The sequence below is a fragment of the Urocitellus parryii genome, chromosome X (genome assembly GCF_045843805.1).
Source record: "Urocitellus parryii isolate mUroPar1 chromosome X, mUroPar1.hap1, whole genome shotgun sequence".
In the NCBI taxonomy this organism is placed as follows: domain Eukaryota; kingdom Metazoa; phylum Chordata; class Mammalia; order Rodentia; family Sciuridae; genus Urocitellus; species Urocitellus parryii.
This window is the reverse complement of record NC_135547.1, coordinates 69,044,897-69,068,112: the sequence shown is the minus strand read 5'-3', so window position 1 is coordinate 69,068,112 and position 23,216 is coordinate 69,044,897. Positions and strand designations below refer to the sequence as shown.

The 23,216-nt window shown below is 35.0% G+C and overlaps 1 protein-coding gene across 1 annotated transcript in view; it reads left to right on the top strand.

Annotated features, from left to right (window-relative positions):
- LOC113199412 (vascular endothelial growth factor receptor kdr-like) overlaps positions 1 to 23,216 on the top strand; it is a 308,409-nt gene that overhangs the window by 132,068 nt on the left and 153,125 nt on the right. Inside the window, exons 11-13 of the mRNA XM_077793590.1 lie at positions 2,322 to 2,472; positions 6,885 to 7,005; positions 10,399 to 10,507. Coding sequence (XP_077649716.1) covers positions 2,322 to 2,472; positions 6,885 to 7,005; positions 10,399 to 10,507 — 381 coding nt within the window. The remainder of the gene's footprint in view (positions 1 to 2,321; positions 2,473 to 6,884; positions 7,006 to 10,398; positions 10,508 to 23,216) is intronic.

Below are 23,216 nucleotides of genomic sequence, written 5' to 3'. Positions count from 1 at the left end.
ACTGTATGCCTATGTTCATGAATTTCTTCTCTTTATAAACTAATGCTGATTAGCAAATTATAGGTGCTCACAGAGCCTAACGTTGGAGACAGACATATTGTTTGAACTGGAAATAAGATGACTGACCTCTTTCTTGACAAGTCATATTTTTTTCAACGTACAAAATCAAAATTTAGACTTCAAAATATCCTTCTATGAAGTAATTTTGCAAATGAACTTAACTCTGAAATATTTTCTAAGTCTAGTTGAATTATTTTTTTCACATGAGCATTTATTAAATCCTCATACCATTAAGCAGCCCCAGTTATTAGCCTCACTTAGAGACCATGAAATAGTTCCACAGAGGATTCATCACTCTCTCAAGCCACACAGACTGTTACCTGTGAGAACTACAGTTGTTCTTAAGCTTGTGATCTGAACCCCCATTCTGAATGTAATATGATTGCTGTCTTCAACATATTTTTAAAATGTATTTATTTATTCTAATTAGTTATACATGACAGCAGAATGCATTTTGATTCATTGTACACAATTACAGCACAAGTTTTCATTTCTGTGGTTGTACATGATGTAGTGTCACACCATATGTCCAGTCATACATGTACCTAGAGTAATGATGTCCATCTCATCTTTCCTGCCCCCATGTCCCTTCCCTTCCCCTCCCTCCCCTTTGCTCAATCACAGGTCCTCCATTTTTTCCCATGCCCTCCTGCCCCCATTATGGATCAGCATACACTTATCAGAGAGACCATTCGGCCTTTGGTTTTGGGGGATTGGCTTACTTTGTTTAGCATAATATTCTCCAACTCCATCCATTTACCTGAAAATGCCATAAATTTTATTTTCTTTTAATGCTGAGTAATATTCCACTGTGTATATATACCACAGTTTCTCTATCATTCATCTACTCTAAAGAACATCTAGTTTGGTTCTACAATTTAGCTATTGTGAATTGAGCTATAAACATTGATGTGGCTGCTTTACACTGCTGATTTTAAGTCCTTGGGTATAGACGGAGGAGTTTTCCAAATTTTCCAAGGAATGTCCACACTGCTTTCCAGAGGAAATGTACCAATTTGAAGTCCCACCATCAATGTACCCTTTCCCCCACATCTTCGCCAACACTTACTATTATTTGTATTCTTAATAGCTGCCATTCTGACTGGCATGTGATAAAATCTTAGAGTAGTTTTGATTTGCATTTCTCTAATTATTAGAGATGTTGAGCATTTTTTCATATATTTGTTGATCGATTGTATATCTTCTTCTGAGAAGTCTCTGTTGAGCTCCTTAGCCCATTTATTGATTGGGTTATTTGTTTTTTTGATGTTAACTTTTGAGTTCTTTATATGTCCTGGAGATTAGTGCTCTATCTGACATGCATGTGGCAAAAATTTGCTCGCAAAATGTAGGCTCTCTCTTCACTTCATTGTTTCTTTTGCTGAGAAGAAGCTTTTTAGTTTGAATCCATGCTATTTATTGATTCTTGATTTTATTTCTTATGCTTTAGGAGTCTTGTCAAGGAAGTCAGAGCCTAATCTGACATGATGAAGATTTGGGCCTAGTTTTTCTTCTACTAGGCTCAGGGTCTCTGGTATAATTCCTAGGTGCTTTATCCACTTTGAGTTGAGTTTTGTGCATAGTGAGAGACAGGGGTTTAGTTTCATTTTGGTGCATATGGCTTTTCAGTTCTCCCAGCACCATTTGTTGAAGAGACTGTCTTTTTTCCAATGTATATTTTTGAAGCCTTTGTGTAGTATGAGATAATGGTATTTCTAATTGGATTCTTAACGATACTTTCTTATAGAAGTTATGATAAGGTGGGATTTTTCTTATCTCCCTGATTTCTGGGATCTTGTTTATGAAAAGGGTCACAAATGTCCACCCTTTCAGAATAACACTCCTTTTATTGGCATTATTTTGGGCCTGCATTTCTCTTGCAGATAACAGGTAATTTTCTGAAGAATATGACATATCTTGTTCCCTTAAGCCAGGCAGGTCTATGGGTAAATTGCCTCTTGTTAAAGAAAGCAGTTGGGGATCAGCACAGTGGTCACGTTTTATAGAATTCTTCCTTTAACTTCATATTCCCACCACTTGCCCCCTATCAATAGGAGGAGTGACAATTCCTGGGTAAGGTTTGACTAGGGTGGTGATAGAGGGAAGTAGATTCTCAGAAGGATGAAGATATCAACTACTTATAAGCTGATGTAGAAGCATTTCAATGTTTTAATCACTGGGATACCTGTACTGGGAGTACCAGCTAAAATGTCAGCCTTAGTGTGTGATAAAAATATCTGCTCTTTTCTCCTCTTTTCTAGAAAAACCTAAGATTTATGAGAAGGATACAGACTTGAAGACTAATAATGCAGTATTCCTGGGAAGTGAGAACACCCTTCGCTGTACTGCAAGTGGCCTGCCTTCACCCTCCTTCATGTGGGCCTGGGAGCCCTGTAGCCAGACAGATGAATTGTAAGTGACTTTCATGCCCAAGGACCTGGCACAATTTTAGATCTTCTGGATTTACTGAGCTACATATGGATCTGGCAGACTCAAGATCTTAGCAGAACATTTTTTTCCCTTTAATCTGATATGAGAGCTCCTGGGATCAGGGATATTGGATGGGGCCAAGGAAACTAAAGGAGGAAGTACTCCAACAATGCCCAAGCTCCAGGGTTTGGACGATTCTCTCCTTCCAAAGTCACAGCTTAAAATAACCAGTGGCATTTAGGTGTAATTTGTGAACTGATACTTTAGTAGGAATGGTACAAAACAGGGAAGATTTCTAAACATCTGTCATTGCACAGAAAAATTCAGTAATGAGCTAGGGAAGTGGACATGTCTTATCTGTTTCAGAACCACTCCTATGATAAGTCTTATTGGGATAGTAATCATGGCTCAAAAATTTGTCAGCATCTTTATATTCAAATACAGTCATTTTATTTTACTATGATCCTTGTGTAGGATGGAAGAAAGGGATTCCTCTTTCTCAGTAAACAGTGAAGACAGAGAAGCAAAATGGGGATAAATGACTCATTTTTTTTAATTTTTAAATTTTTTTATTTATATATGACAGCAGAATGCATTACACTTCTTATTGCACATATAGAGCCCAATTTTTCATATCTCTGGTTGTATACAAAGTATATTTACTCCAATTTGTGTCTTCATACATGTACTTTGGATAATAATGATCATCACATTCCACCATCATTTCTAACCCCATGCCCCCTGCCTTCACCTCCAACCCCTATGCCCTAATTAGAGTTCCTCTATTCTTCTCATGCTCCCTCTCCCTATCCAACTATGAATCAGCCTCCCTGCATCAAAGAAAATATTCAGCATTTGTTTTTTTGGGATTGGCTAACATCAATTAGCATTATCTTCTTTAACTCCATCTATTTACCTGCAAATGCCATGACTTTATTCTCTTTTATTGCTGAGTAATATTCCATTATGTATATATGCCACTTTTTTAATCCATTCATCTATTGAAGGGCATCTAGGTTGGTTCCACAGTTTAGCTATTGTGAATTGTGCTGCTATAAACATTGATGTAGCTGTGTCCCTGTAGTATGCTGTTTTTAAGTCCTTTGGGTATAGACCAAGGAGAGGGACAGCTCGGTCAAATAGTGATTCCATTCCCAATTTTCCAAGAAATGACTCATTTATCACAACACAGTAAAAAGCAGAAATAACAATGAGAGTAAGTTACCCTGACTATTAGCCCTTTGAACTTCTATTTATCAGAACCCCACTCTATTCCTAGTACATATTAAATACTTTGTTTTCTGGTTTCATCCAATAAGCTCCATTTCAGAGTAGCTTCTTCAACAAGGAGTTGAAAGTGCCTACTATAAAAATCAGAGAAAGGAAATGGAAAATTCAGGGAGACCAAATGAATTGCCTCAAATTCCAGAATAATTAGCATTTAAGAATACTTGGTTTAAAAAGAACAGATAAAAAAATTAAAAAAGAATACATGGTCAATACTAAACTATCTTATATCATAAAATTTCTCTACAGGCCTGCTATAGTCCAGAAATTCTATGCCTTGGAATAAATCTGAAGTTCTATAAACAGTTTATCTGAGTTCTAGGTAATGTCTAAAGGATGACATATTTTCTGATCAGGAAAGTTAATCTGATTAAGTCATTGCTGCACTGTGCTGAATTCAAGTGAAGTTCTGAGCACATAGTCATGAGTGGGCAATAACTAGGAGCTAGCTTAGCTTTGGGTAGAGAGGCCTTGACTCAGAGGGAATGTAGGGAATATGGCTCTCAGACCAAGATCTAGATCTTCAGGTAGGAGGGGCTTTTGGTCTCTCTTACAAGTACTGTCCAACAAACTTCCATAAGAGAACTACATTTAGTTGCTCCCTGCCTACAACTCTTTTGGAAGCATCCTTATTTCTTCACAGTAGGCATTCTTGAGGATGGTAACAGTAGTGCTGCCTACTTGCTCACTTTTGGTTTTGTTTAGTGCCCTTGCTCATTCTGACATTCTATAATCCCTAATTCACACCTGTTGCTCTCACTTGATTGAAATGCAGTGAAACTAGTTGCATTATTTTTGTACCTTTTTAACGAGCTTGTTTGGAGGGCAGTGCAGCTACTCATATATCCTTGACTGAAGAATGTTCCTCCTCTATCAGGGACGGTCATTCTCTTTGACCAAGGACTCAACTTTGGTAAGGAGAAACAAGAAGCAGTGAGGGAGGAAGGGGATACCTGCCTATCCAGTCAGATCAGCTGAATCAACCCTGGAAACCAATAGGGTGATGGATGTTGCAGCCAGATTGCCCTCACACTCTGTTGCTTTTAAAAAATGGGTTCTTTTTAGTTATTCATGAGAGTAGAATCCATTTTGACACAATTATAAAATCATGGAATATATCTTGTTCTAATTAAGTTTTCAGTACTTCTCTTTACTCTTCTCTCACTCCCTGTTCCCTTCCCTTTGGTGATCTTTCTGCCATTTACCCATAGGTATTTTTTAAATTGATTTCTTTTGATGTACACAATGATGAGATTCGCTGTGTTATATTCATGTATGTACATAGGAAAGTGTCCTTCCTTTACCCATCCCCCTCCCTTCACTTCATTCTTCTTTGTCTACTACACTGAACTTCTTGCACCTTTCTATCTGAAGGAAAAGAGAAGGACTGAGTAAATATTTTTTCTGACATAAGTGCCTTTTTGAAGTGCCTTTCCAAACAAAATTTTCATTAAGTTAACAATTACTGAACACTTACTATATTCTAGGAGAAATTCTAGTTCCTGTCAGACACATTCATTTGAAACTCAATCCTCACTGAATTCTTTAAACAAGCCCATAGGGTAGCGAATATTAGTTCCACTTCCACAGTTGAAGAAACAGCTCAGAAGGGCAAGTAAGTTGTCAGAACAAAGACCTAACAGTGCCTGGATATGAATTCCATATCTGCTGAGTACAAGTTCAGTACTCCAGTAATGTACCTTCCTGTGGATCTTAATTGAACAACAAATGCCTAGAACTCTGCTCCTTTGACACTTTCTTCTTTGCATAAGTTTCAGATCAGGCAAGTTCATTTGGAAGGAGGTAAAAGTAAAGGAGAATCTCAAATGGCTTCAAATTCTACAATAGTCTAGAAACAAGAAAGTAGAAAAATACTCAAATTTTGAGCTCAGCTAAACTTCAGCTAAATGGACCTTTTTTATTCTTTTTTTGACATTATGAATTTTTAATCCAAGCCACCAGATACACAAAGATTTTTGTTGAAATTGGATTCACAAATTCCTATTTTCTCTAATGTTCTCAGAAGGTAACTGAGCTAACTGAAATTTATTTTTATTGGTATATTATGATTATACATAATAGTCAGATTCATTGTGACATATACATATACGTAATTCAGTTTCATTCTCCAGTAGCTCATGTTTCCCTCCCCTCTTCCCTCCACCTTTTCTTCTTCCTCAACTCTACTAGTCTCCCTTCTATTTTCATGAGTTCTCTTTTCTCTGTAGCTTCCACTCATGAGAGAGAATTAATGGTCTTTGACTTTGTGACTCTGGCTTATCTAGCTCCATTATTCTCATGAGATCCATCCATTTTTCTTCAAATTACATATATGGACCTTTTGTTTTTTCAACACTTAAGGTATGCTTCTGGATCAGTACACTTGAAATAGCTATTTACTCCACTTAAAATTGTTTTCCCTGAGAAATCTTCATGGTTTATGTTTCTTTCAGGACTCTATTCAAAAGTCACTTCCTCAGAAAGGTCTTTCATGAACATACTATCTTCTATTATCTTCTAATTTCGAACTATCTAGAACTATCTCTCTGTCTCTCCATCTCTCTGTCTCTGTCTTTCTGTGTGTGTCTATAAAAGAATATTAGAGACTAAGTAATTTATAAGCAGTAGAATTTCATTCAACTCATGAATATACAAGTTAGAACTTTCAGAAGTATGGCTCTGGAACTTGGTGAGGGCCTTAGTGCAGCACTGAATTGTAGCAGAAGGGGGAAGGGAGAAAGAATGAAAGAGCAAGTTATAGCAGACTTTATCTTTATCATAATACTGCTACCATGGTAATAATTTCAATCCATTCATGAGAGCATCACTTAATAATTTCCTATTAAAGGTCCCACCACTTAGCACTGTTGCATTGGATATTTAGTTTACAACATATAAATCTTAAACAATATATTAAAAAATAGCACCAAATCATTGATTTATTTGCATTTAACCTAGATGAGATTCAAATTATTTTATTCAATAATAAAGGAGACTTGTGAGGATTCTCTGGTAAAAGTCCTTCCCTGATTAATAGAATATACTCTCTGAATTGCTTGTAACCTTTGAGGTGAAAAGACTGAAAATGCCATCTCTTTCTTTACCAGTTGTACGGAACGGGGCAAACGTATATATCTTTCCAAAGAGACTTTGAAAAGTGACCTCCCTTTGAGCAACAGGATCCTTTCCATTGAGGAAATAGTATTGACACATGGAGAAAAGACCAAGGTAGGTAGATGATTGAAAGTTACTGTGGTAGAAGTGATTTTAAAACCTCAATAAAGTAAGTCTATTCTTCAGGCACTGATATTAATTTCCAGAAATGCCTAGGGGCTAGGGTATGGTTGACAATTTTACTGATTATAAAAAAGCTTAGAGCTTATAAAAAATAAATATTGTTATTATAATTAGGATGTAGCTTTCTTTCTTATAAAGCTTCTCTTTAATCAGCTCCTTCTATGTCCCAAGGTCATGAAAGTAGTAAAAATGTGCTTGAAATAAAGATTTTTCTGATAGCCCTTGCTCATCTTGGTTTCTGGAGTCTCAGGTTGAATTGTGTTAAGGGGACCTTGGAAGGGTTTTAATGGTCCTAAGGATCAAATATATAACAGCACTCACAGCCAGTTAACCTTGGTGCTGTGAGATCTTTGTTTAATCCAATGAGAGAGGTGAAAGATAAAGCATGATGGAAGATGGGAAAAAAACCCATAAATTGCAATATTGATGAATCTGCCAAGGATGGCAATGCTGTATGATGGAAAATTCATCAGAGTGGGACCCAGAAGATTTGTGTTGGAATCTTGGTTCCATCAGTTACTCATTAACTGTGTAAATTTAAGCAATTCACTTACCTCTCTGGATCTTAGTTTCAAAATCAGTAAAATGTATGTATGTATTCATTCATTCATTCATCAAACAGTTACTATACCTGGGATGGTGATAAATATAAAGCAGACATCTCTTCCATTTTCATGGAGCTTATTGTGATTATGGGATGTGGATAAAAACGGTGGGTCAATATTTTAAAATTACAAGTTATTAAAAATTTTATGAAGAAAAATCGAGCATAATAGAGAGTAGAACCTACTTTGGATAAAAATAGCTATTTTGACAAAGAAAGACTTTATGAAGAAGAAACATTTAATTTCATACTTAAAAGTTAAGGAGACATTCATGTAACAAAGTATGCTCTGGGCGAGGCTAGTTCTGTTCAATAGAAATATAATGTGGGCTACAAATAAATTCTGAATTTTCTGGTAGCTACATTATGCAAAGTAATAATAAACAGATAAAATTAATTTTGATGATATATTTACCCAGCATATCTAAAATATTATTTCAATTAAAAACAGCATAAAATATTCATGAGATATTTTTCAATATTTTTCCATACTAAGTCTTTGAAATCCTTGTGTATATTCTATACTTAAAGAACATATCAATTTGGAGTAGCAACATTTTAAGTACTCAGCACTTGTGACTTTTCACCACCATATTGTACAGTTTATGTCTAGCCATTTTTTTAAGGCCTTGAGGCCATAAAGACTTTTGTACATTTGAGTAACATTTTAAAAAATCCAGTGTGGCTAAAACATGAAAAGTAAAGGAGACAGTAAAAATAATTGAAGTCTGAGAACAGACATGGACTTGATAATATAAGGCCTTGAAGGAATAGTAATTATTTTATATTTCATCCTTAGCACATAGGGAAACTGTCTAGTGATTTTGAGAAACATGGCTCGATAAATTTTTAATGAGCTTACTCTGATGTGTTATTTGCTTGGAAGCTCTATTTTCTTTGAAGGAGGCAAGAAAGGATGCAGAAATCAGAAGTCTTTTTTATGGTCTTGGTAAGAGTGACAACTGTTGATACTAGGATTGTTGTAGCATAGACAGAAATAAGATTTTTGATGTTTTGAAGTTTTTTGTTGATTGGTGAGCTGTGAAGATAGGGGAGGGAAATAAAAAAAAATATCAAGTATTCCTATATTTTTGTCATGCCAATTGGTTGCTTCCAGTGACTGATATGGGAAAGAGTAAGGGAACAGCATATTTTCATTAATGGGAGGTTGAATCAAGGGCTCGGTTTTAGATGTGTTGGTCTTATCTAAGAAATTATGTCAAGAAGGAAATTGTAAATATCAGGAGCTCTGATAATAGTAAGACTGGATATATGAAATGTGAAGTCTTGTTTTATTGAAGATTTTAATGGTGAGCTAAGGAAAGCCTATGGAAGCCAGGTCTGAGTTCTGGGTCCTTCATCATGTATAAGTCAAACTAAGAGGGAGGATCCATGAAAGCAGAAAGAAGAATGGTCAGTGATGCAGCAAGTAAATTAGGGAAATGGTTTCCTGGAACCAAAGAGAGAGAATTGTGTCATGGAGGGAATGACTGATTCTATTAAATGCAATTAAGTGCTCAAGTAAGATGAAGACAGACAAATGTCCACTGGCTTCACAAAGTTATATCAATATTTTAATCTCTTTTGATACGGCTTCTTTCTAGACATTTCTTTAATCCTTTGGAGATCATGTTACCTTACTTTTACATGCTTCATGTGTCCCTAAATTAATATTTGTTCATATGCCAGATCAGTTCTCTCTACCAGTTTTATAGGGTGGCTTTTTATTGACTGTGTATCCTGGATGTCAGTTGGATAGGCTCTACTGACTTTGGTTGCAGGTTGGAACTTTAGTGTAGAATTCGTGTATCTTTTCCTGCTGTAATCTATATTGGTAAATGTCTGGGAATGTCTCGATATCTCAAACTTCAGGGGTTGTGGGATTGAACTGATGGCTGTGAGGCAGCTCTCTAATTCAATGTGATTTTCCTGTCCATATCTGGTTTTTGTCCTATAGAGTTGTTTAGGATAGAAATAAAATAAAAAGAGAGAGTATATAAAATACTTACCATTGTCTCCAGCACATTGTAAAATGTTTTATTAAAATGTTAGTTGTTGTTTTTTGAAACTTAATGTACTTTGTTGCAATATTGTTAATTCCTGTATGGTATTCTTGTGAATTCTATAAGTTGTTTTGATTTCCTCTTGAAATTGGATATTATTCTATTTCTAATCCCTTCCTAAGAGATCCATACTCAAAGAAGACCTTGACTAGAATGTTTGTCAAATGTATTGGTGAATAAATAAATATATACCACTTCCTATATAGCCTCATGCATCAGTCAGGATAGCTTAGGTTGTACAGTGATAGTAAATGCCTCCAAAATCTGGTTTAAAATTATAAATATTTATATCTGCAAGAAGGCTTTTTAAAAATTTCAACTCTTTAGGGATACATGCTGACACATTACATTTTAATTTTAACCCTATAGGGATACAGGCTGCTCAAATATTGATAATCATCATGCCAGAAGCCAAAAGCTTTGGAGGGTTTTGCAATACAAAATAAATGCTCCAGTTTAGAAGAGACACACAGCATTACCACTTTCAAATCATTGGCCAGAATAAGTCACTCAGCCTCATTTAATCACGAAGGAGCCAGAATGGGAATTCTTACTATTTTTCTGGAAGGGAAAAGAGTCAGAAATATTTAGTGATGAGCACTAATTGCTACCTTATCTTATAACTGTGATTAATGAATTTCTTTTTCTCTCTTTAAGACCCTGAGCTCACTGACCATACTGACCAGCAATATTTCTGGTATATATTACTGCATAGCTGTAAACAAGGTTGGCATTGATGAGAGAAGCATACAGTTCTTTGTCTCAGGTAAACTTTCAACTTGATAAGATAAAGCTGTCCTCTGTGATTTGATTCGATGTGGCAGGGAAATGTGACTATCATGGTTAGCTCAAATATACACCAGACAAGATGCCTGATAATATATCATTGAAAATTCATTGTTTAGGATTAAAGTATAATCCTGCTGAAATGAAAATACATTGGGGGAAGGCAAGTAGATGTTACCTTACTTTTACATGCTTCTTGTGTCCCTAAATTAATATTTGTTCATCTGCCAGATAAGTTCTCTCTACCAGTTTTATAGGGTGGCTTTTTCCTGACTATGTATCCTGTATGTCAGTTGGATAGGCTCTACTGACTTTGGTTGCATAGAAAAGCATGTAAAAGTAAGGTAACATCTACTTAAGTTCTATGCCATTTTAAGAATAAAAAATTAATGGCATAGAACTTACGTAGATTATTGTTTATTGAAAATTTATTTGTAATTTTCTTCAGTGTCTTAATCAATTATTCTTTAAAACTGAAAGCATTATAATTAATTATAAATCATTTAAATATTTGACACACAGTTGAATAATTTCTTAGGCCATTTACTTAGCTATTCATTTGGAGAAGGTGAACATAGATTTTAGAATCAGATGGGTCAGCCTATTTTTAAGCTTTGGCTCTTATTTTCTGAGGAATTGTACGATGTTGAGCAAGTCACTTCAGCTCCTTGATCTTGTTTTCTCATCCACAAAGTGAGAGTGATTGCATCCATTCTAGAGAGTTAATGCAGGAGGAATGATGATTAGTTTTAACGAATCTATCATATAGTAGCTCCTAAACAGATGCTCATTATTATGCACATAATCTCTAACAGTGAGCAATAATGAGAATATATATAGTCTGTGTAGCACAGTGGTTGGCATAGAATCATGTTGGAAGATCAGTATGTATTTTTCTCTATGTGCTATACTCCTGTCTTATTTTGTTCCTATGGGCTAATGAAAAGGCATGTGATAGAATTTAGAAAAGAAGGAAAAATGTGAGCAGGTCAGGTATGAGGACTACAAGAAAGCCTTATCATACCAAGATGGAAGTAAGGTGGCTGGCTAGGAGAGCAAATTCTGAAGTGAACTTTAGAGAACTTAATACTTCTTACCACTAGTTAGTGATATATAATGAGAATCACAATTGTGTTTATCATTTGAATAATGAAAGAATTATGTGAAACTTCAAGGATGAAGAGTAGAAAGCAAATGGAACAAACATGCTGTCTGGAATGTTGATGAAAATCTTTACTTTTTAAAGTCAACTTTACTTCCAATTATCTTTCCTGGCACTGGGCTGAAGCCTCACATCAAAAAGCAGGGTTTTCATATCTAACTAACATTGATACATCAGATGTGAAGAATTGCTATGACTAAAAAGGTTTTTTCAGATGAGAGCTTGAACAAAAGCTATAGGGAGGAGTTGGAGAATGAAACAATGAATAATTTACTGGCATAGATAGATGCTACTGCAGATAGCTTCTGGGAACTCAGTGGCTCACACCATCCCCAAAACAAGGGCTTCTGAAGGCATTCTGGAAACATCAGATCAGTGAAACTGTCCTGTATACCATGGTGACTGGTAGAGTATAACAACAACAACAACAACAACAACAACAATAGCGGCAGCTAAAATTCACTAGGCACTTACACTGTGCCAGGTACTCTAATATGTGATTTACATGGTTTAACAAAAGTAATTCTCACCACAATTCTATTAAGCAGAAACAATTATCCCCATTTTATAGGTGAAATTTCTGAAGTACAAATGTAATATAGCTAGAATGGAGTGAAGCTAGACATAATAGTTTTTGACAGTATATACACAAACACTGAATAACAACCATACCATATAGAGAAATTTGGTATGGCCTGCATAGGAATCTTCTTTTATCACCAGCAGTATGAGAAAGAGCGCCTTGATGAATGAGAGCATAAGTCTTATGGGCTTGTCATCTGTTCAAAAGAGTCAAATTTCTTTTGACACATTTTCTCTCTGATGACCAATACTGTAACAACTCTGACTCAGAGTGGTTCTTTTCCTCTCTTAATACCCATAGCCAAAGATAGAAAAGCATACATTTCTTGGGTCCTTTGTATCTTGGCTAGGTCAAAGCTGAACTGTTCAATATTATTTTATTGAACAATTATTGCACATAATTGTATGATAAGGTTTCATGCCTTATGCTTTATCATGAGATAGGCATAGAAAGGAATTTTTAGCATACCTGAGTGTAGAACTTATTGCTGTGAAAGGTGTAAGGCCAGAGTGCCAAGTGTGGGGACTGCCAAAAACAATTCACTTTTTTCTTCAAACTCCACTAACCATGCTGCCAATACATTGAATTTAGCAGTAAATTTCATTCAACCCTTCCCTCAATTTTCTTTTCCATGAAAACCGGTGATGATTCTTAGTAATTTCTCAAGAACTTTTGCCAAGACTTAGAGATTGTTATGCTTATCTTTATTTTTTTCTGAACTGTTTCTAGAAAAAGGCTGCAAGATTTTGTTTATGCATCAGACATCTTTCTTTTTGTGAGGATATACAAACATATTTTTATACTTTTTATTAACTGTAATAATTCTATGTAAATGGAGTTCACTGTGGAATTTTCAAACATGCTTGTGATGTGCACTAATCAAATCCAACCACTCTTTTTCACCAATCCCCTGAATATACCCTTCCAAGTCCCTAGTAATAAATATCCTACTTTCAGGTTAACTTATTTTTAGTTCACACATATTAAGTAGACCATGCTGTACTTGTCTTTCTCTATCCACCTTATTTTACTTTACAAAATGTCCAGTTTCATCTGTTTTGCTGAAATAACAAGATTTCATTCTCTGTGGTTGTGTCTGTATACAAAATATATATGTATCCATTTTTCTGTTCATAGACCCCTAGGCTAATTCCATATCTTAGTTATGGTGAATAATGCCAGAATAATAAACAAGACCATTCAGATATCTCCTTGGTATGTTGATTTCATTTCCTTTGTATATGTACCAAGAAGTGGTATAGCTGCATTATATGGTAGATCTGTGGGGTTTTTGTGGGTTTTGAGGAACATCTACACTGTTATCTATAAAAGCTGTACTACCTTAAATTTCCACCAGTAGTACATAAGAGTTCATTTTTTTCTGAACATTCTTGCCTTTTGACTTTCCTGTGCCTGGATATTATTATCCTTATCTGGGTTTGAGAAATTTTCTGTTGATATTCTCAAGTCCTACTTGAACATCAATGAATAAAATATTTTCTCTTCTCTTTTAATGTTACCATAATATACCCATAATATTTCCCCATTCCTTTTCATTCTTTTGTCCTTTTACTCCTCTATTTTCAAATTGCCTGCTTTTGAGCTAATTCTTCTGTTTGATCTGTTCTGCTATTGATGCCTTCAACCCATGTTTTAATTTTGTTTGGTATAATTTTTTTTTGGTACCATAATTTGAACTCAGGGGCACTCTACCACTGAGCCACATCCCCAGCCCTTTTTGTATTTTATTTAGAGACAGGGTATCACTGAGTTGCTTAGTGCATTTCTTTTGCTGAGGCTGGCTTTGAATTCGCAATCCTCCTGCCTTAGCCTCCCGAGCCGCTGGGATTACAGGTGTACACCACTGCGCCTTGCATTTATTTGGTATACTTTTAAACTTAACAATTTGTTTGATTTTTAAAAAAATACTTCAAATTGTCTGTTAAGTTTCTCTTTCAGAGTATTGAGTCATTTTTTCTAAGTCTGTTCTAGAAATTTGTTGAATTTCCTTTGAACAGCTATTTTCAATTCTCCTTTTGAGAGTTTGCACGTATTGGGTTTTGTATCATTAGTTTTTGATGCCTTATTTGTTAGTAGGTGAAGATGTTGATTCATATTGGCATACTACATCATCTGCATATTGAAGGATTAAGTATTTATTTTAGCACTTATAATTTGACCATTAACATTTTTATTGTTGAATTATATATAATATTGAGATTCATTGTGATGTATTCATACATTCACATAACACAATTTAGCCAATTTCATTCTGCAGTATTGCCCCTTCCTTTCACTTCCCCTCTTCCCCCCTCCTCAGTCCCTTTCCTTTATCTTACTGATTTCCATTCCATTTTCATGAGTCATTTTAAAAAATTTTGTGTCTCTAGCTTCCACATATGAAAGAAAATATGATTCTGGAGTTTTTGATTTTTGCTTATGTCACTTAACATGATTTTCCTGTAAATGACATATTTGTCTTCTTAATGGCTGAGATATATATATGCATCAGTAAAGTATGGTGACTTTCATTCTTTTGGATACTGACAAGTGATATAACTGGGTGATATGATGGTCCCATTTCAGGCCTTTTGATGAACATCCATGCTTACAGTATGGGTTTTTGCTTGTCATTCCAGAAATTCTAAGAAGTCAGCCTTTTTTTTTTTTTTCTTTTTCCCTGAATCTTATTTCAGCAACCAACCAACTGCACTCTATATCCACTATTGGTGTCCTGTCACTATTTGAACACTAGATGGAGATCAAAGCCCAGGTTTTTCTGAAATCTGCATTGGGTCTATTCAAAATAAATGAGGTTGTGTTTAAAATGTGTAGTCCATCCTCAAAAGATTCCACCTGAATCTAGAGTAGTCCCAGAGATCTTATCCATGGTCACTGGTATGTAGTCAGGTACTATTTGATTTGCCTGGTTGTGGGCCTCACCTTAGAGTTTTCTGTACAACAAATTGGCACTTATCTAACTTTCCCTCAAAATGTTATGCTGTTTGGAGTTAATGGAAGAATTATGTGGGCTGTCCTATGGCAAGCAATGCTACAATGCTGTGTCACACTGAGAACCCATAGCCTGCTGAGACCAGTACAGTATGTGGGCAGGACCAACATCCTCAGTGATATTTGTTTCCCATTGCTGAGGTAGACTTATGGCCTAGGACCACTCCAATGAGTCATGGTTGTTGCTGACTGGAAGGAAAATTCAATCAATGAGGTCTATGCATTTCTACCTGACACTGGGTCAGGTCCAGATAATAGGCTGGGAATAAGGATCATTAGGATATTCACATTGTTAAGGATCAATCTCCTTGCACTCATTGCCAAGACACAGTCCTGTGCTCACTTTCATGGCCTAACCCTTGGTGGGAGGAGTTTACCTTCTTATTGTAGTGCCAGTGTTTAGGTGAGGGGTGGTAGCAACTGTCCCTTGGCTACTCAGGTTAATGATTAGGTGAGATTTACTTGAGTCTTACTGCACAGGGATCTGCACAGTCTCTGGGTAAATGACAGGCCTATGCCATGGCTAGTGGTAATGCAGTTCAAAACATGAGTCTTCTCCACTGGGGTCTAGGTCTCTTCCTGGTGATGAGACAGGCCTAGAGGCTCATTCTTGAGCACTGGCTTGGGTATAGGGGACTGTGGTCTCCATATTGTATTGGGTCTCACAGTGTTAGCCAGCACTGAACACCAAAGCTAAGTTCAGTGTTTATTTCTCTATCCAACTCATCAGTGGGTGGAGTCTTATTGTTGAAGGTTGTGGAAAGATGATAGAAGTTATCCCTTAGATGCCTACATAAGTAGAGTCCAAGGGCTCAGTTTGTGGGTATTGACTAGTGAAATAGCTGTGGAGCTTTCCTTGGCACTAATTTCATTGTGGAAGGCCTGGTATTGGTTTTGAAGTCTAAGGCCATGGTTAATTCCATCTCCCTCTCCAAAGCAAGAGATGTCTCTTCACTGAGTTGCTTGGAGTTGGGGAAGGCATGATATAGACATCTTTTTTTCCTGCCTTTTCAGTGAATATTTTTTAATTATAATTATAATTGTTATTATATGAAAATCAGGCACTGAGTTTTCTCACCGGGTCTTATTAAATCCTGTGAAAGTAATATGGTATGGGAATAGGTTTCTATATAGGTACATAATTGCTGGAATATCTCACTTAACCACCATCTTACTTCCAATTTCTCAATTTTTCTTATTATTTCCTGTGCTTTTAGAGTCATATCCAAAGCATCTCCCACCAGACCAGTATAATATAGCATTTGCCATGTATTTTTTTCTTGTAGTTTTATGGTTTTGGGTATTGTATGTGAGTCTTTTTTTTTTTTTGGCCATTTTGAGTCAGATTTTATAGGTGGTGAAGACATGGGATCTAGTTTCATTCTTCTACATATGGATATTTGCTTTTCCCAGCACCATTAATTGAAGAGACTATCCTTTTCCAATCTATATTCTTGATGCTTCTGTTGAAATTCAGTTGGCTATGAAAATGTGGAGTTATTTTGGGGTTCTCTATTCTGTTCTATTGGTTGATATGTCTGTTTTTATGATATTACCATACTATTTTGTTTACTATAACAATACTATGTTTTGATGTTAGATATTGTGCTACCTCCAGTTTTGTTATTCTTGCTAAAGATTGCTTTGGCTATTTGAAGTCTTTTTTTTTCCATGAAAATTTTAGAATGATTTTTCTATATGAAGAACTCATTTGGATTCTATAGGGATTGCAATGAATTTGTCAATCACTTTGGTAGTATACACATTTTAACAAAATTAATTGTTCCAATCCATGAGCATGGGGTATCTTTCAATTTTTATATCCTCTTCAATTTATTTCATCAGTGATTTTTAGTTTTCATTGTAGTATTCTTTCACATCCTTGGTTAAATTTTTCCCCAAGCATTTTTTTTTGCAGCAATGGTAAAAGGGATCGCTTTCTTGATTTTTCCAGCTAGTCCATTATTGATATGTATAAACACTGTTGATTTGATTTTAGTATGGTGGTTTTGTATCCTACAACTTTATTGCATTTGTTTATAAGTTTTTGTTGGGGTATATTCTTTAATAATAAAACTATGTTGCCTGAAAACAGTGATAAGTTATATGTCAGGAATACAATGCTGGTTCAGCATACACAAATGAATGTATGTGGTACAACACATCAGAAAAATGAAGGACAAGAATATGATTGTGTCAATAGATACAGAAAACTCCATGTATGTATGATATTTCAAAATATACTCTACTGTCATGTACATCTAAACAGAACAAATAAAGATAGAGAGAATCCAATAAATAAAATTGAAGGCGAAAAATGGGACAGACATTACAACAGATACCAAGAGATCAAGAAATCATTGGGGAATATAAAAAAAATTAAAAATCTTCCATCACTTTGTGATTAAAAACTCTTAACATATCAGGCATAGAAAGAACACATCTGAACAACAAAGGCCATGAATGACAGTCTCATAGCTAATATCATAATGAACGGTAAAAAGTTGTAAGCTTATGCCCTTTTCTAACACTTTTATTCAGCATAATATTGATATCCTTGTCACAGAAATTAGGAAAACAATGAAATAAAGGGTTATCCAAATTGGAAAGGAAAGTTTTTTTTTTAATATCTCAAGACTTGACACATGAAAATATATGTCAGGAATTATATAATACATCCTGGTATGAAAGAAGGCTATGCATATTCCTGAGAACTTATGATCTTTTGTAGCCTGACTATGCAATTTCCAGTAACCATAGCTATATTAAATTCATCCTCCAGTGGTCTGTATTCATTTCCCCATCAATATGGTATTTTGAACTGCATTACAGAAAAGGTAGCAATTACTCATAGCATATTAACACATCATTCAGTGGTTAATGAGTGTTCCATGTTAGCCAAGATGGTATTACTAAAGTCAAGCAATGAAGATGAGCTACTTAGTGAGACAGATGGACAGTCATAGACAAGTTTCAGGAGTATTTATAAGAATATAAAGTCATGGTATGAGAGTTTCCTAAATTTGTGAAGTACAACCAATTAATATTTTTGCCATTCTGTTCTTCATAAGATATACTCAAGCCTCTTACAATCTAATTGATGATAGACAAAAGATAAATATGCAACATATACATCAAGCCACAATTTGTATAATGTCAGATGATATTATCATAGAGAATGGAGAACATATTTTATGAAGGCATAGCCAAAAATAGCTCCACCAAAACAGACACAGAGTTATACAGATGGATGATTCAAAAAATCAGAGAATTGAGAAAAGACATTTAAAGGAAAGAGGTTGATTTGAGCAGGTGTACATAGTGGAATTAATAAATCAGTAATCATTCATTCTATAGATGTTTATTTAGCTATGACATAACAGTAAATCTGTGAAATGTTAGAAATAAAGCATTGACTTTTTTTGGTACTTTCCCTGATAAAATTACATTCTAATGGTGGAAAGAACAAACAGATAGAAAAAAAAATCAATGAATAAACATTCATAGTTATGTGATAGGTAAATGAGAAAGAGAATACTGAGGTGGAATGGGGAAACCCACTTTAAATTGGGTAGTCATAAGACATCTATATAAGGGTAACTTTTGTTTATACTGAGAATCAAACCCAGGTGTAATTAACCAGTGAGCCACATCCCCATGTCTTGCTATTATTATTATTTTATTTTTAGACAGAGTCTTGCAAGTTACTGATGGTCCTTGCTAAGTTTCTGAAGCTGCTTTTGAACTTGCAAACCTTCTGCCTCAGGCTCCAGAGTTGCTGTGATTATAGGTGGGCATCACTGTGCCCAACATGATGGGGAGCTTTTAACCTAGCCGTGAAAGATTACGTATAGCAAATGTGACATATGTATGGGAAAAATGGAACAGTTGAACATGGGGGGGAATATTTGTGGACAGCTGGAGAACTTAGTTTGTGAGGGAAAGTGAAGCTAGAGAGGGCCTCACTTTGAATACTTGAGTGAGGTATATAAACGTCATCAGAATCCAAATGGCTCAGGAGGCTGTAGCAGGAGTATTTCAAGTTCAAGGCCAATATTAGTAACTTAGTTAGGCCCTAAGAAACTTAGAGTAATAATAAACAAAGGCTGGGGATGTAGCTCAGTGGTCAAGTGCCCCCCATGGGTCTAATCCCCAGAACAAAAACAACAAAATCCCTCACCTGGAGGCAGTCCTATTGCTTGAAGGCTTTGGAGAGGGGTTTGTGATAAAAGCTGTGGTTTAGGAAGATGAATGAACTTGACAGTGGAGATCAGTTTGGAATATGGTGATAATGGAAGAGGGAAGCCTCATTAGGGAAACATTTTAATTGTCCAGACATAAGATATTGCCTTTGCAGACTGAGGAGGCTGCATAGTGGAAACTAAGAAGAAGAGTAAAATGAAAATTATTGAAAAAAAAATTGCTAAACAACACTTGGTAACTGATGGGAGGAGGAATGTGGGAGGTGAGGAAAAGAATCAAAGGTAATTTTGAGATTATAATCCTTTGTGATAGGCAAAAGTTATCTTTCACCAGAGAAAAAGTTCAAGGAAGTATTGGTCTGTGGGGAAAAAATATTATGTCATTTTTGGTTGCTTGTCTATTTAGTTATTAAAATGTTGGCATACTAGTGGTATCTTCAGCTGAGAAATGTCCCAAAGGCAATTGGCAGTGTGGTAAATGGAAATTCTGACTTTCCATTGAGAATAAAATAACTCCAAAGTGAGAGTATGTCATGGGAACAAAGAGAAACTAGGGAAATTGGGGCAGTTATCACATACCCAGCAATGATTCACACAAGCCTGACTGAGCCTTCTGCATTAACAACTTGATGCTAGTGTACATGGCAATGAAGTTAAATTGCTAAATGAACTAGATTTGGTAACTGTTGGCTCAACTGATCAGCCATATTCAGCAATCAAGAATATAAATTTTGTGATTGATCAAGAAGTAGACTTTACCAAGGTAAGTATTGGTAGAAAGAATATTAAGCAGATCTTGGGGAGGTTGAAGTTTTGTAAATAGCCCCAAGAAGTGATGTGACAATGAAGGTTTCTTTAATCATTATTTAGTTATTAACGCTTTGACTACAAGGTGACCTTCAGTTTCTTTTGACTCCTACACACTAGTACAATGGCTGGAAACATATAGGTCTGGAACATAATCACCAGTAGATTTCTCTCAACAATTAGTGTTTCCATACTGTGGATATTTGTTTAAAATAAAATGTGTAAATTTGTGAGTGTGTATGTGCATTATATGTGAATAGCAATGCATATCTTGGGGGAAAGGGTATTGGAATGGTAATTAACTATTTATTTACAATTCATAACAAGCAAACACAAAAAAGATTAAAATTGGATTTGCATATTATCCTCCAAGGCAAAACCTGGGTATTCAGAGTTTAATTTTGATGGAGCCATTCTATTTATTCCCAGATAACATCTGCAGTAAACTGGTGAGTGTTTTAGAGCTTCTGTACTACTTCTTGCCTAGGGGTAATTGTCTTTTTCTACATATATTTTGTATTAATTAAAAAAAACTCTGTCCAGTATAAATTTCAAAATAACAGCTCATCACTGAAGGGGTGGCATTAAATGCAAAAATACAAAATGAAACCAATGTACTTGGGGTATCAGTGTTGTTTTTTTCAATTATTGAGTAGTTTTTCTTATCATTGAAAAGAGGTTGATAATATTACTTGTATCAGTTTTTTTATGAGAATTAACTTGAGATCATGGCTGTACATACACATTGTAAATTGAACAATACATATATTAACAATCTCTAATTGCAGACATTTAGAGTGTTTAGCACTCTTGTGATAATACTGGAGTAGTGAAGACACTTGTAGTCAAGGAAACTGTTCTACCTTGTCATGTCAGTCAAGAAACTTCATGTGTTATCTCTTCATAATAGGAACATTACATATAAATATCATAAAACTCTCCCATACCCACCTGGGAAGTAATTTAGTGCTGTGCCTAGTGTGTAGGCAAAGTGTTCTCTGCCATTAGCATTTAAAATGAAACTCAGATATTTTTGTTTGTTCTTTTTAGTTATACATGACAGTGGAATATATTTTGACATATTTATACAAACATGGAGTATATCTTATTCTAATTAGATCCTAATCTTGTGGTTGTACACAATGTGGAAATTCATTTCAGTGCATTTATATTTTATATATATAGTTTTTTAGTAATAGTTGGATACAATACCTCTATCTATCTATCTATCTATCTATCTATCTATCTATCTATCTATCTATTTTACATGATGCTAAGGATAAAACCCAGTGCCTCACACATACAAGACAAGGGCTCTACTATTGAACTACAAGCTCAGTTTCATTTTGGTGCATTTATATATGTACATAGGAAAGGCATATCAGATTAATTCCACTGGGTTTCCCATTCTTATCCCCCTCCTTTTCCTTAATTCTCCTTTGTCTAATAACTGAACTTCTATTCTCCAAATACCCCCTTGTTGTGTGTTAGAATCCACAAATCAGAGAGACATTGGACCTTTGATTTCAGGAGACTGGCTTATTTCACTTAGCATGATAGTTTCCAGATACATCCAGGTGCCCTTCAACAGATGAATGGATAAAGGAACTCATATTTTGTATCCCTAAACATTATTGGCTTAATTTATTAGTTCTAATAATATTTTAGAAGAGTCTTTAACAATACACACACTCACACCATCTATAAGGATTAAATTTTTAAGGATGTTACTTAAAGGATTAATTTTTTTAAGGATGTTACTCTTTTGAAAGTTTCATTTTAAAGAAAAATGTTATTGGTGCATAATAATTATTAAAAAAAAGTGTGATTTATTTTTATATATTTGTACATGAACATCACATAACTCGATCAGTTTCAGTCCCCAGTACCTCCCCTTTCCCTTCCCTTCTCATTCCCCTTGAACCTCTTCTATTTTGCTGGTCTCCAATTTCTTTTAGTGAAATTCCTCCTTTAGTTTTCCTTCTTTCTCTGTAGTTTCCACATATGAGGGAAAATATATAACCTTTCACAATCTGATTATTGTTTACTTCACTTAACCTGATGATGTTTAGTTTCATCCACTTCACTGCAAATGATACAATTTCATTCTTCTGAATGGCTGAGTAAAATTCCATTCTCTCTCTCTCTCTCTCTCTCTCTCTCTGTGTGTGTTTATAATATTTTCTTTATGAGTAATCTACTGACTGACACCTGGGATGTTCCTTCACTACAATATTTTGACTTTTATTCTAAGGAGTTATGGTATAATTGGGTCATATTTTATTCCTAAGCCTTCAAGTAATCTCCACACTGATTTCTATACTGGTTATACTAATATAATGTAATGTAATGTATTGTTCCCCCAACATTCTTGCCATATTTTTTATTATTAATGTTAGTTATGGTTGCCATTCTAAATGGAGTAAGATAAAATCTCAGTGCAATTTTGATTTACATTTCTTTGATGGCTAAATTTTTTGAATATTTTCTTGCTGTGGTTCTACACCATTTGAATTTTTTATTTAGAAGAGTCTGTTCAGTTAATTTACATATGTATTGATTGGGTTGTTTGATTTTTTTATGTTAAAGAAGCTGTCTTCTCCTCAATGTGTGCTTTTGGCCCCTTTGTGACGAAGCAGAGGATTGTGGGTCTGTAGGTTTCTTCTATTCTGTGCCATTAGTCTGTGTGTCTCTTTTTATGCAGATCCTTTGCTACTTTCATTACTATGATTTTGTAGTATATTTTGAAATCAAGTACTAAGATGCCTTGAGCATTTCTCTTTTTGTTTAGGTATTTTGTGTCTTATGTTCTTCCATATGGATTTTAGAACTTTTTTTTTAGTTCCATGAATAATTTCATTGTTGGTTTTCATAGGGATTATACTGTTTCTATTGATTGCTTTGGATAATATGGCTGTTTTAA